The following is a 14,065-nucleotide window of genomic DNA, read 5'->3' as shown; positions in this document are numbered from 1 at the left end:
CTCCAACTCTGAGAGTCCACATCACGTAGCAGTGCCATCTCCTGCTTTTGCATTCGACACACTGGTCCCACCCCCAAGGTTTGCCCTCGTCTTCTCCCAGGAGGACTGTGGCAGTAAGTATAAAGCATGCTTTGGGGATGTCCAAACGGCACCCAGGCCTGTGCCTGGCTCAGAGCAAAAGTGCTTGCAGGGTGCCTACCTGAGCAGAGGACTCCTTTGTTCCTGGCGCAGGAGAAGTTGTCGCACTCGCAGAAGGGCCCATAGATCTTCCCAAACTCGCTCTCGAAGCAGGCGCACTGGTTGCAGCTGCACTGCCCGCGTCCGCTGCACAGGGGCTTGCCCTCCGCTTCTCGGCACAGGTTCTGGTGCCCGCTCTGGCTCTCCCCTTCCTGGCACTCGCACCTGGTACCCAGGTAGCTGGGGTTGCACTCACACAGGCCGCAGACGTAAGTCCCGTTGCCGCTGCACCTGGCGCTGTCCGGCTCCAGCCCCGTGCTGCAGCTACACCCGCAGTGGTAGGCGACCCCCACCTCCAGGCTGTCCCGGAATCCCACGGGCCGCAGGGTGAACACGGGCTGCGCGCGTCTGCCCGGGCAGCTCCGGGCCTCCACCGACACCTCAAAGGATGCCTGCGCAGGAGAAAGAGAGGGGACGTGGTGGCCATGGTGCATCTGGGCCTCCCGCTGTCTGCACCAGCCTCCTGATCAGCCAGGGGCCTGGCCCGAGCACAGTTCCTCCAAGGTCCTCAGTGAAGAACTGGGGCCAAATCCAGCCCCTCCCCACACTCACGGAGGGCCACTCCAACGGCCCGAGGAGGAAGAGGCCCCGGAGACAGCAAGCCCCTTCACTTTACCCAGGAAGGGCGTATTCAGGCGTGCCGACATTTGACAGGCACCATGCTTGATTCTTTAACATTCATCATCTTTTTTACCTCCCAGAGGAAAAGGGCTTCCACAGGAAGGTAGAAAGATTCACTCAAGGTTACAAGGTTCTCTTTCTCCCCTTTTCACTTCTATCCTATGCTCTTCCCGTCTCCATTTTGAAAGTCAACAAAATATTCAACAGTTTACCAGGCACCTCCCTCTATGCCAGGTTAGACGTGGCTCCCTGAACTCATGGGGCGCTGTGGTCGAGATGCCCTGGCAACTGCCTGCCCTTCTGCAGAGGTGTTTCCTCCCCTGCTGGAGAAGGGAGAGATGACTCTTGTGTCCCCCTTCCAGCATATCTATCTCCTCACAGACACACCTGGGCCTCCCTCTGCCCCAGTTTCTCTCTGCGTGGTCCTCACAGCTGTGTCTTTCACATATCAGTCCACGGTCCAGAGGTTGTAAAGAAGCAACATTGCCACACACATGGACAGACTTTTTCTTATTGAACAAAGCATGTACAGGAGTGTTGCTAACTCCCGAGCTGCTTATGGGTTGCCATGGAAACAGGCAGCAAGGTGGACCTCGCTGGCAGATGGCAATGGAGGAAAGATGCCTGTTAGCAGCCCACATGGCTGGGATGTGAGGAAAGCAAGGACACTGCTCGCTGTGATTCTCCCAGGGAGTACAGCGTGACTCCACCATCCCCTCCCCGCCACCATGTGGTGAGAATCATCCAGCACGGCCCTCCAAGCAGGGCGCTGTGGAAATCTGCAGACAGGTAGTGGCACACCCTGACCAAACACCATCATGAAGTCCTTCTCCCCTGAACCAACAGAGGCCTGGTCTCACTCCAGAAACTGACCCACCGCCTCTGGCCCAGACATCTTGCTTTTTCAAAAGGCTCCTCAGAACATTCTGAAACTCAGAACAAGTTAAGAACCACTTTTAGCTACGGGTATTGTTAACTCTATTATTTGGGTTGGAATAGAACTGGTTTTTAAAATCAATAACCTGCTTTACTGGGTACTCTTTAGGTAATAATGTATATTTCTGGAGAACACTCAAAATATCTTTTTCTAAACGTTCTACAGAGGGCTTCCCTGGTGGCACAGTGGTTGAGAGTCTGCCTGCTGATGCAGGGGACACGGGTTCGTGCCCTGGTCCGGGAAGATCCCACATGCCGCGGAGCGGCTGGGCCCGTGAGCCGTGGCCGCTGAGCCTGCGCGCCCGGAGCCTGTGCTCCGCAACGGGAGAGGCCACAACAGTGAGAGGTCCGCGTACCGCAAAAAAAATAAAATAAACGTTCTACAGATCCTTGTCATTTTGGGATCTTTACTAATTCTAAAAGGCCTCCCCTCTGTGACATCTTGGGATGCCCCCCCACAGGGTGGGAGCCGGAGCGCGTGAGGCTGAGCAGGAGACCCCGCTTCCTAGGTCCTGGAGAGAGTCTGCTTGGCAACAAGACACCAGGAGTCGGCATTAGTGAAGCAGTATCACAGCAGACACCGTCAGACAGGTGCGCTGAGGACAATGACCAGGAGCCAGGGTCAGAGGACGCCGGGCGAAGCAAGCCAGCTGCAGACAGTGGGACGGGCCCACACCCCACCTCCACGTCGGGGGTGGGAGGCGGCAAAGGGAGAGACTGGCAAAAAAACGTTCACAACCCGGTTCCAAGGCCCTCAGGTACAGGTGGGCTCTTGAGGTAAGGAAGAAAGATGCGGACCCACCCAGGGCACTGCAATCTGCCTAACGGTTACCAGGTGCTGAGTACTACACGCACCAGGCCCTGTGCTGGGCATTTCCACACGCATCTCATTTACATGCCCTAGGAGGAGGCATCCTCATTTACCAGAAGGAAAACGGGGTTGGTGGGCTCCGGGAGCTTAGTGCTGGTCACACAGCTGGGGAGGGGTGGGGCTGGGCCTGTGCTCTCCCTGGCCTGTCACCTCCTAGAAGTAGGGAATGAGGCAGATGTCCAGTGTCCAGACCTGAGTAGAGAGAGAGAGGCCCGGCTCACAGAGGGACCACTAGATGGGAACCCACCCAGTAGTGACCAGAAGCTCCTGGTCAACTTTCAACCTTCCTGCCTTGGGCTGGGGATAACCTGAGCCCGCAGATGGAAGGACAGGGAGGCTGCACCTGACCGAGGTGCCATGGGGCATCAAGAATGTGGAGACAGATGAACATCCCTCCCTCTGAGGCTCGGAGAGACGCCTACTACCTCCCAGGGGAATAACTTTGCTGGACTTGTTAAATGGAAAGCCCGGTCCCCCACAAAGGCCGCTGCGGGTCAGAAGTGGAAAAAATTACAAAGAAACAGCCTGGACCAAGAACCAAAGGCATTTAATTATTGCAAGACTGTGGGGAGTGTCCATCTGTGAGCATAACCTTCCCCCAGGAAAACCTGCCTGCACCAAGGGATCAAGTAACAAGAGAGGGAATTAAATCTCCTGGGCCTCGCAGATGTCTGTGTTTGCTGGAGAGGGAGTGGAAAGGTTGGGGATGCCCCTGAATCAGTGCCGGCAGCTGATCACCCAGGATTCAGAACGATTCACACACTGTCTGCCCAGTCTAAGGCCTGGCTTCTAAGCAGGTCCCCGTGGCCTTCTTCAGCCAAAGCTCTGGTCTAACCGAGGTCCAAGCTGTCGGGCCCCATGCAGCCTAGCGTACAGCCGGCCACCTGATAACCAGAGAACAGCTCCGTTTCAGCCACTAAGTCTCAGGTCCTGCTGGGCACAGGAATGCTATAAAAAGCACTTCGGCAACAGCAAGTCAATCTGTTCTGCTACTCCTCCCTTCAGAGTCCATTTCCCTGAGGGCTCAGGAAAGAATCCAGAGAGTCTGTCAGGCAGCTGGAATGAGGCTTCTCTTCCCTGATTACTGTGGACTCTTGAAAGGGAAGGCTCCCCAGTTCCAGGAGACTTTCCGTTTTCCCACTCCGAGATTCCAGAGGAAGGTCGCGGACACAGCAGTCCTCCCTCCCGCCCGGTCTTATTATCTGAACCTCATTGGGATGCTCCTGGTTCCCGCACAGGGCTGCCGGCCTGACCACCCTTTCAAAGGGGCTACACAGCCCCCACCCAAACCCACGCTCTGCAAATGCCAAGTCCACTAGGAGCTCGCTGAGACAAAGCGTTGGGCATGGGCAAGGGGTGGAGAGCCCCAGGGGAGGGGCCGGAGAGCGGGACGTTGTGGGAAGCCCCCAACGGGGCTCACTGGGTCCTTTGTACCGGGCGTTAGTGCCAGTCGCACAGCCAGCCACTTGCATACTGATTTGTCAAAGCCAGTTCATGAGAAAACTGACTCCCAGTGGCCAGGCCCACTCAGTCAGCCCCGGTTGATGCTGGGAGGAAAATTAGGGGAAAAAAACAGAAATCACTGGATTTGGGACCGCAAGATTTCATGTAAGGAATATTTCTCTGAGGACAACCTTTGTCCCTCACCCCCTACCACCTCCCCTTGCTTCTTGCCTGGACAGATAGATCTCTTAACCCAGAGGTCACAGGACAGTCACAGAACCGCGGCCTCTGATTGGAAGTGACCATGGAGACGGTGCCCGCCCACCTCCTCCACCTCTGCAGGAAGCTCTGGTTACACAGGGATGAGACCTGCCCGGATGCCCCTTGAACCCAGCTGTCCCAAGGCTCCCCCTCCCCCACGGGCCATGTCCTTATCCACAGGCCAGGCCCTGAGATGCACCGGACGGCAGTTACACCCTGCCTGCTTTCCCTAACCCCTCTCCTCCAGTGAGCCCCCGGGCCCTTCTGCTGTGCTCTTTACTCCTGCCTACCCTCCTCGCCATTTCTGACTTACCCAGAGCCCTCCCAGCTCATGGCACCAAAGAACAGAAATAATGCCTGCCAAATAATGGCCAGACGCCTTAGCTTGGCATGTATGTCCTACCAGTTGGCCCAATCCTGCCTCTGCAGCCCCAGCTCCTCTCTTCTCAGTTCCCAACCCACTCCCCACCTCAGCTGCTTCCCACCTGCAATAGGGCAATCAATGCTCGTTCACACCTTCTTGGACTCACCACTAATGGGGCCTCCCCACCCCTTTTCTATGTCTGGAAAACTCGGAGCCTCAGCTCAAACAGCACCCCCTCTGCCATGCGGGGTCGTTCTTCCTTGGGGCTCCCGCAGCACCAGGCCCAGCTTTCATCACTGCCCCCAACCCTATGGGGTTGACTCCTGCACCTACATTTCCTCCACCAGATTTGTCCCCGGGACAAATGTCAAGGGGGAAATGCCCACATGCTCAGGAGCAAACCTAAGTCCAACTGTCAGCTCTTTGGAGAAAGTTCAGCCTGAGATGAGGGACAGAAGTACATCTCTCCTTCAGCAATAAGGGGGTTGAGGGGAAGCCCCCCAGTTCTCCCTCCAGGCCAGCTCCGTGGACACGTGCCCGTGCAGTCACACAGAGACCCATGCTCAGAAGGGCCCGTGCTTAGTTTAATGCTCTGCTCTTGTCATCCTGAAATTCTTTATTTTTTAACAAGGACCCCACATTTCCATTTTGCCCTGGCTTCTGCCCCCCACTGCCTCCAGGGCCTCAAAGAGCTCACCTCTGGTGGCCTGCAGGCAGCACCGGGTCCAGCTATGGCAGGCAAGTGGCCACTGCTCTGTGTCAGCTTGTTTCTACCCACAGAGAACAAAACCTCACAGCCCTGGCGGCAGAGCCGGGGGCCATGTGACTGCGGCCTCTTGGGCAGACAGAGGAAACAAGGAGCCAGCATGGCAGGCCTGCCTTTGGGCCTCTGTCTCAACAGGACCACGGCCCCTGGGACCCCAAGGGAGGCTCTCTCTGGCCCGCCCGTGTGGAACTGCCATGGAGGGCGTGGGAGAAGCACCCTTCTTCCTTCCGTTTCAAATGCTCTAGAAGTCATCCAAATACGTCTGAGATTTTCCACTTTTGTGAAAAATGCCACTTAAAATCCTTTCCTGTCTTCTGGACAATGTTCCTATTTTTCCGAAGTATCCTATCCTAGCAAAAAACAAAATCTGTACCCTAGAGTGTCCGTACAAAAGTGGTGATGATCCCACCTTTAGCTCCTCTGAAACTTTTACTTTCAAAATGCACAAGGTATAAGGAAAAAAACACAAACTTTGGCATCAGTGGTTGCAGCTCTGACTCCTGGCGCTTGTGCTCACCAGCAGCCAGGGCCCCCCACCTTGGAGCCTCAGTCTTTCTCACATAAAATGGGGAAGTAATGTCTACCTGACAGAGGCTGCAAGCAGCAGAGGAAGCTAGCAGCCAAGCCCTAGCAGAGCATGGAGAGTATAATAAATTCCCACGAAATGGTAACTCTGTCATTCCCTCCACGGTCAGAAGGCAATGACCAGGGAGAGGACTTGGTCTGGAGAGAGCTGTGAGTCCACTGCCGTCTGTGGGTGATCCCACATCTCGGGACGCCCAGCAGCACTGAGCCCCAGGGGGTGTACACAGAATGCGGTGAGGTGTTCCCTGCTGGAGGCCCTGGCCCCTGCTATGGTGCTCTGCTCTGAGGCGAGCCGTCTGAACAGGGATGATGGAACAGAACCATAGGCATGGGCAGCAAGAGGCCAGGGGGAGGGGGCGTGGGTGCTGGCATCAGAGCCAGAAAGCCCTGGCCTTGAACTTGAACTTCGCCACTTACTGGCTGCTACTTACTGGCTACTTACTTGGGCACTTAATTGAATTCTTCGTGCCTCAGTTTTTCTCATCTGTCAACATGAATAACTATCTTCCTTACAAGGGACCCAGTGAGGAACATGGAGCTAACCCTTTGTCCAGTTACTTTCCAGTCCTTTCCAATACTAACAGCACTGCCCCCTTGGGTCCATTAGGGACCCAATATTCTTATAATAATTATATAATAATAATATAATTATATAATATTCTTATAATAATTTCCCCTCTTCTCTTATGGCAGCATAAACTGGCTTCAGTTTCCTGCATTCAAAAAGAATTCCAACTTTATGCTATTATTAGCAACAAACACCAGTTCCTTTGATCTTCCTGGTGTCTACATACCTCCATCATGATAGTTCCTTTACACTTGCCCTCTGGAAAAAAAAAACAAAACTGAACAAAGAACTCCAGACGCGGTCTGACCCACACAAAAAAGAGTGAAACCATTTTCTCTGGGGTTCCATTAATGCAGCCTCAGTTGGCATTTTTTTTTAAAGCAACACTGCTTATTCACACTGAGCCTTTGGGAATTAGAATCTACCAGATCCTTTTCTTAAAAGCTACTATCAAACCAAGTTCCCTCTATCCTATTAATATTCTGAACTTAATGCAAGATATTAATCCTGATGATTTCAACCCAGCTCAATTTTTTAAAATGTTCTTAAATCTTGGTTCTCCTGCTTTATAAGCTAACCTGTTTTCTCCAGCTCTGTGACCTCCCCAACTCTGATAAGTAGTTCTCCCTTGAGTTAATCTCAAGCCGGGAGTAGACAGGAGACAGCTGGAACCTTTTCAAGTCTTCCTCCAGATGACGTTACCAACACTCTTAGAAAGCAGGTTTACTCAGCTATGCATCTGCCTAGCTGTGCTATCACCGACCCATGTTACCTGTCTTTGCAAAAGGATATCATTAGAAATTGTCAAGAGACTTCCTGAAACCCAGGCGCCTGGTGTGTGTGCTGTACATCCTCCTCCTTGCCTCTGTTCCACTGAACCTGTTTGTCCAAGTAAGAGGTTCCTTGTTTGGGTGTTTTTCACACATCATTCTTTAGCTTTCCTGACACACTGCACCAAACATCCCATCCACAGATCCACAGAATCCACTTACGTGTAGTTTTTCTGGTTAGTTCTGCCTCCTTCCATTTTTCACAGCTGTCTCTTTAAAGCCGGTGACTATAAGGCTTTTGTGTTTTTTAAAAACATCATCTGGATTGATTAATCATTGCAATTGATCAAAACAACATAAATATATCACAAAATTTGACAAGTATTAAAAATAAAATTTTATTGGATGTGTCACTTTAATGAGATGGGGCTTTCCCCGCCCAAGCAGTTCATGTACATTGAAAATATTACTCATTCCTAAATAAGACAGGGAATGGCATCAATTCTACTCCTATTTTTTATTTGTATAGATTAAAGCACTCTCTCCAAAATTTATTCAGGTCGATAGGAAAATGGGAATAGGAGTTTTGTTACAGCAACGTCACCTTATTCTATGAGTACCTTCTTAGCGAAACGCCATAAATAATCATTTTAAATTGTTAATGATTCATCGTTTGAAAACTTGATTAGGCCAATCTTTCAATTTTTTTTTTTTTTTAAAAGCAAAAAGAAACTTGGAAAAAAACCTGCGTTAGAAAAAGATCTGTTACCTAGTCATTAGAGTCCTTCACTTTCTCAACCTTGATACTGCATTCTGAATGGTCCCTTTGCTGGGGTGAGGTACCACTGTTAAGATTTAGAATGGGTGAGATGTATGCCTGTGGGCTGTAACATGGGCGAAGGGCAGTTGGGAAGGGGAAGGAGGGAGAGAATCAATTACAGAACGTGAGGCAGCTCCAGAAGACCACACTGCAGTATAAGGAGTCATGCGGCCACACCTCTGTCTTTTTTGGAGCCGTTTCCCTGGAATCCAGGGTATGTCTGCTTATCTCCACCTTGGCCATCATTAGTGCTTATGAAAGCCCAGGAGATACGGTCATGTATTTTTAAGGTCCCTATAATTTTTCTGGTTCCAACCAGATTCTTTAGTTACAGAAGAGAACTTTCCCTCAGTCCTCTATTTGCCTTTCCATTTTCTGAGCAATGAAAAATGTGTCAATAAAACAAGGAATGGATCTCACAGTCTGCTTCTGGCAGCAGGACTCTCTAGAAGTGAGGATGGCTCTCCATCACCACTCTGCCTGCCTCTGAGCCAGTATTTCATCTTTGTTCTCATCATCCGTATATCTTCCTTCTTCCCTCACGTCCTGGCTTGGTTCACAGATACACATCTTTATACACAATGTTGCTTCTCCACCATTTAGTTATATCCACTTAAATCCAGACAAGGCACCCATGCCCTCCACTGCAACAGAGTTATCCATTCCATCTCATCAAATCAGAAGAGGTGGATGGCTTTCTTCATATTTTACAGAAAGGAAAAGTGAAAGTCGGATTACCCAAGGCACAGGGCAAGCTGTAGAAGACTAGAAACGAAGGCAGGGTCTTTTAGCTTTCCACCTACACTCTCCCACCCGATTTCATCCCTGTCAAAGATAATGATGGTTTAAGACACCAAAAGCACAATGTCAACTTGAGGAAGCCTTAAGTGACAACGCACTGAAGGCTGTGTGCTGCCTGCAGCTTTTTACTAAGTCCACCTGCATCTTAAAGACACAGCACAGGGCAGGCTTAGGAAAGTCCTCCAGCGTGCAGAGTTGGAAGACAGAATACAAACTCCTAAAGGCCTCTAATAAGTCACGAAAGTTATCAGAAGCCAAAGAATGATGACCAACATTAACAAGTATAAACAAATGGGAGGTGAGAACTTACTGTGTCCCCGATCTTCAGGCCTTCACACTTCCTCTGACCAGGGTAAGATACACCGTCCTGGCAGGTAGCAGTGAAAAAGAGATTGATATCCTCAGGCTGATCCCAGACGGACAGCTCCACTTTAGACCGGATGCTCTGAACAGAGAGAGAAGATGAAGCCAGAACCACTTAGTAAAGGCTGCAGCCAAGATGTTCTCCACACTGGTTCTCTGATGCCCACATGGCTTCCTTTAACTCCAGGATCTCAAGCCAAGGCAAGAGCCAGTGGGCTAGGTTCGCTGCCCCTCCCTCATCCCTTTCATCCTCTCCACACCCACACACCATCTTACTAGCCCTGGCCTGAGGTCTCCCTCTGTGAGCTCAGAGAAGTCGCTAATGGCTCACCTGCCATATGATAATCTCATCTGCTTCCAGGGGTCATTCTCTCGTCTCTGCAGAGTCACCCCATCCCCACCCTCAGCTTCAGACAGCGCCTCAAATCTTGCCGTGCGTGCCCCAGACGCTGGGCCTTTGCACGTGCCTGGGATGATGTCCCTTTGCTCAGCTGCTCTTCTCTCCCCTCCCCCCGCCCTCCTTCAGCTCCCTATCTTCCTTCTCCATCAGCTCAGCAGGCACCTCAATGAGGTCCAAATTCATGAGCTCTGAACTACATTCTGAGAGAATAAGACCTTATACGTGGATTCTGTTCTCAAGACAACGGATGAAGCAAAAATCAAGCCAGAATTACCCGACAGATTAGAAAAAATAAAAGACTAAAATTATCAAGTGTTGGAAATGAGTTGGAGCAACTGGGTGCCTCATACCCTGCTGGTGGGAGCGTGAACTGGTACAACCCTTGAGAAAAACATTAGGCAGTACCTACTAATGCTTAGGTCAACCTTAGACAAGCAATTTACACTAGGATTATATCCAACAGAGATGTGTACTGACCAGAAAACACGTACGAATGTTCACAGCAATGCTGTCTGTAACAGCTAGAAACTGGAACTACCCAAATGCCTATCAACAGAACAGACTTTTTGTTTCTCAAATTACGGTGTGTTCATGTAGAATATCACACAGTACAAGAATGAATGAAATGACTACATGTCATGACACTGATGAATCTCATATCACACAGCCCAGAAGAAGCCAGATGCAGAAGGCATACATAGTCTATGATTCTATTTATATGAAACTCAAAAACGGGCACAACTAACAGTTACCCCCAGGGGAGAGTAACAGAAAAGGACACAGGGGTTCTGGGTGCTCGTAATATTCTGCTTTTGGGCCTGGGTGGCTCTATACTCAGGTGTATTTATTTAATTTATTTATTTTTGCAGTGCGCGGGCCTCTCACTGTTGTGGCCTCTCCCGTTGCGGAGCACAGGCTCCAGACGCGCAGGCTCAGCGGCCACGGCTCATGGGCCCAGCCGCTCTGCGGCACGTGGGATCCTCCCAGTCCGGAGCATGCACCCGTGTCCCCTGCATCGGCAGGCGGACTCTCAACCACTGTGCCACCAGGGAAGCCCTACTCGGGTGTATTTAGTTTGTAAAAAGTCTGTACAACCCTCTGTAGGTCTCCAAGTTTAAAAAATTGACACTGAGTATCTCTAAGGAGGATGTACTTTAGAGACAGAGGCCAAATGAAATAACTGGCTTGTAGTTAAGGCACATCTTACAAAATGAATTTTTTATACACTAAATACACTCAGAATAGCAGGGTGCACATACTCTGAGAGACACATGGACACTCCCTCCAGATCAACTGACAGCCCTTCAGACTCCCACCTCCTTCTCAGGCACACTCCAGGGAACAGGGCGTTGGACGGAATGGCAGGCAGAAGTGCTTCCTGCTCTCATGGGGTTTCTTTTCTTTCTTTTTCTCTTTTCTGCTGAGCATGTAGTGTCAAACTTGAATTAGGTAAATATGCAGCTTCCCCAACACATTAACAGCTTGTTGAAAACACTCTCTGCAAAAAATAGTCTCTCCCTTTGCAACAAATTGTCTAAGTGCTTCTACAACTCTAAAAATACTCTTTTAAATCCACTTCCTCTTGTAAGTGCCAGCCTCCACTGGCAGAGGGCTTGAGAGCGCCACTCAGCACACACAGCTCTCCTGCTGTTCACAAATCTGTTCTCCCCACTGAGCTGTGAATTTCAAGGACCATATCATATTTCTCTCTAAGACTGAACACAAGCTTTTGCTGAATGGATGGATGGGTGGGTGGATGGATGGGTGGATGGATGGACGGATGGATGTTTTAACAGCAGCTATGGTAGACAGCTCAGGCCTATTGGAAGAAACTTAATTTTTGAAAGACAAGGTAAATTAAAAATTATATATATTAAATGCAAATAAATGTGAGGATGAGGCAAAACAGTTTATCATTAAAGGGCTAGGTAGATCGGAGCTATTTAAAAATTACTTGGGATCAGTCTGATGAAATATGAGGGCCCCGTGGCTCACAAACAAGACTTTGGGAGAAAGCATCAGCCATTCCCATCAAGATGTGCTGAAGCCACTACCCGGAAGCATTAATGGGGAACTCGGAGGAGGGAGAGAGCGCACTGGGGACCGGGACTCCTATTCAATGAACCAGTAACTATAACAGGTGCAAACAGAATCCTATATTCTACTCTGGCCGTGAGACCCCCAAGTTTTGTGCTCAGATCTGAAGTCTGTATTATTCCTGATCCCCATGTTGTCTCGGGTAGGAATTGTGGAGATTATTCAGTTCAAACCTCCCATTTTATGGAAGTGGGAACTGAGGCCAAAGAAAGGGCCTTATCCAGGGCCACTCAGCTGCCAGGGGCAGGCAGGCAGGACCAGAACCGGGCCTTCTGGGTCTCCCGGCAGTGCTCTCTGTAGTCACCAGACCGGGCCTTTCTTTACTCGAAAACTGGCTCTGATCTTGGAGAGTGCAGATGGTCAGGTTGCAGCCTGGTTGAGTCAGTCTCCCCTCAGAGATTATGAGCTCCTGGAGGGCAGGACTGTGTTCTGTTCACTGTTTCATTCCCACCGTGTGGCATGAGGCCTGCCACACGTCAGACAGTATTTATTTGTTGAACAAATGAATGAAATGGAGTACAGGATATATAGCAGAGGATCAAAGCCACAGCCAGTGCAGTTCTGATGCATGAAAACACTTGTGTCATAAGATAATTATCTGAAATTCAATTAATTCTTACCAAATTTGCCTCTGAACACGATCCCTTACTCCTCACCCTAGGACAAGAAGACAATGTCAAGAAGTTTAAAGGCTATTAAATACTCAGGCTAGGTCCCATCTGCAACTGCTTTAAGTCAGGCCAGCTGTGGAGTGGGTGGGAGCAGACTTCATGGCAACAACAAAAAGAGAAACATGTGCTCGGAGAGGACTCTGATGTCACCCTCCACAGGCAGCTCTAGTGGTTTCCAGCTCATTCTTTTCTTTCCCACTCTGAAAAGGGATCCCCCCCGCCATGATTTCTCTCTGAGTCCTACCCCCCTTTGTCAAGGTGACATAATGCTGGTGGTGTGTGTGTGTGTTTGTGTATGTGTGTGTTTGCACGCACCCAGGGCCCTACCTCCGAGCTCTGGAAGGGAACCTCTCGCCAGCACCCACTGTACAGCAAAGCTCCACGCTGGTGATCTCTCACAATAAAGAAGTTGGCACAGCAAGAAAAAACATAGAAATCGAAGCCCAGAGGTGAACGTTTCACACAGTGAAAGCCAAGGACGACAGACTCGATTCTACGAGACGTTACATTACACGTGCCCTTTCCGTTTTGCTGCCTCCACAGCCCAGAGTCACACCACGGCCATGCCCACTGCTACCTGTGGTCTGCTGCAATCCTCTCAGGATGTCCCCAAGGACGGTGTACAAACTGTAAGCGAGGCAGAAGTCAGCCCCAAAGCACAGAGGTGGCAAGGTGACGCAGAGAAACACAAACGGTCCCATGAGAGCTGTGCTCGGACCGTGGCCAGGGAGAGGAACAGGTGAAAGGACAACCAGAGCCCCCGCACGGGCCAAAGCGCACGTGCACACACACACACACACACACACACACACACATCCACACCCGTGCACGTTCAAATCCAGAAGTATGGGCAGCTGAGGCCCAGCCCGGGCCTTCCCGTTTGCCAGAAAGGACGGCAGCCGGCGGACAGGGTGCTAATCAACGTCAAGTACCAACATACCCCCAACGCGGCTTCCACCGACTAGACTGTGCTCTGAATACCTTGCTGTTTCTATATTTAATATATTTCTTTAAATTTCCACTGAAGGAAAGGGCAGAAGTAGGGAGTTACCAAGGGTCCTGACTTTTTAGGGTGATGCATACATTCACCGCCTTGATGTAGTGATGGTTTCACAGGTGTGCACGTGTTAAAACTTATCAAATATACACTTTAAATCTGTCCACTGGATTGTTGGTTAGTTATCTCTCAATAAATCTGCTTGCATTTTCCAATGAATCTGCATAGTCGTTGTGGACAGTATTCCAGAAACGCCCATTTTAAAGGGTGAATTTCACACGTTCGCTCATGAGTCACACGTCTCGTTTCTTAACATGTTCTCAGTTTAACTCAGAGTCCAGCTACAGTACCAGATTCCCAAAGGTCCTCAGGGGGCTCATCCCAGGTTCCAAACGCAGCTCCTGCCTGGAATAGACCCCCTTCTCTACTCTTCCGGTTCCCAAATCGTCAGCCGCAGAAAGGGCTCCCTGCTCCTCTCCTGACCTCTGCCTAAA

At 50.4% G+C, this 14,065-nt stretch overlaps 1 protein-coding gene across 2 annotated transcripts in view; it reads right to left on the bottom strand.

The window, feature by feature from the left end:
• ITGB5 (integrin subunit beta 5) overlaps window positions 1–14,065 on the bottom strand; it is a 112,269-nt gene that overhangs the window by 30,700 nt on the left and 67,504 nt on the right. For both annotated transcript variants that reach the window (XM_032629316.1, XM_032629317.1), the window contains 2 exons: window positions 9,354–9,488; window positions 200–629 (listed from right to left, as the gene is read on the bottom strand). In XM_032629316.1, coding sequence (XP_032485207.1) covers window positions 200–629; window positions 9,354–9,488 — 565 coding nt within the window. The remainder of the gene's footprint in view (window positions 1–199; window positions 630–9,353; window positions 9,489–14,065) is intronic.

Source organism: Phocoena sinus, chromosome 4 (assembly GCF_008692025.1).
Source record: "Phocoena sinus isolate mPhoSin1 chromosome 4, mPhoSin1.pri, whole genome shotgun sequence".
In the NCBI taxonomy this organism is placed as follows: domain Eukaryota; kingdom Metazoa; phylum Chordata; class Mammalia; order Artiodactyla; family Phocoenidae; genus Phocoena; species Phocoena sinus.
Note: the sequence above shows the minus strand (reverse complement) of the source record. Positions and strands in the feature narration are given on the sequence as shown.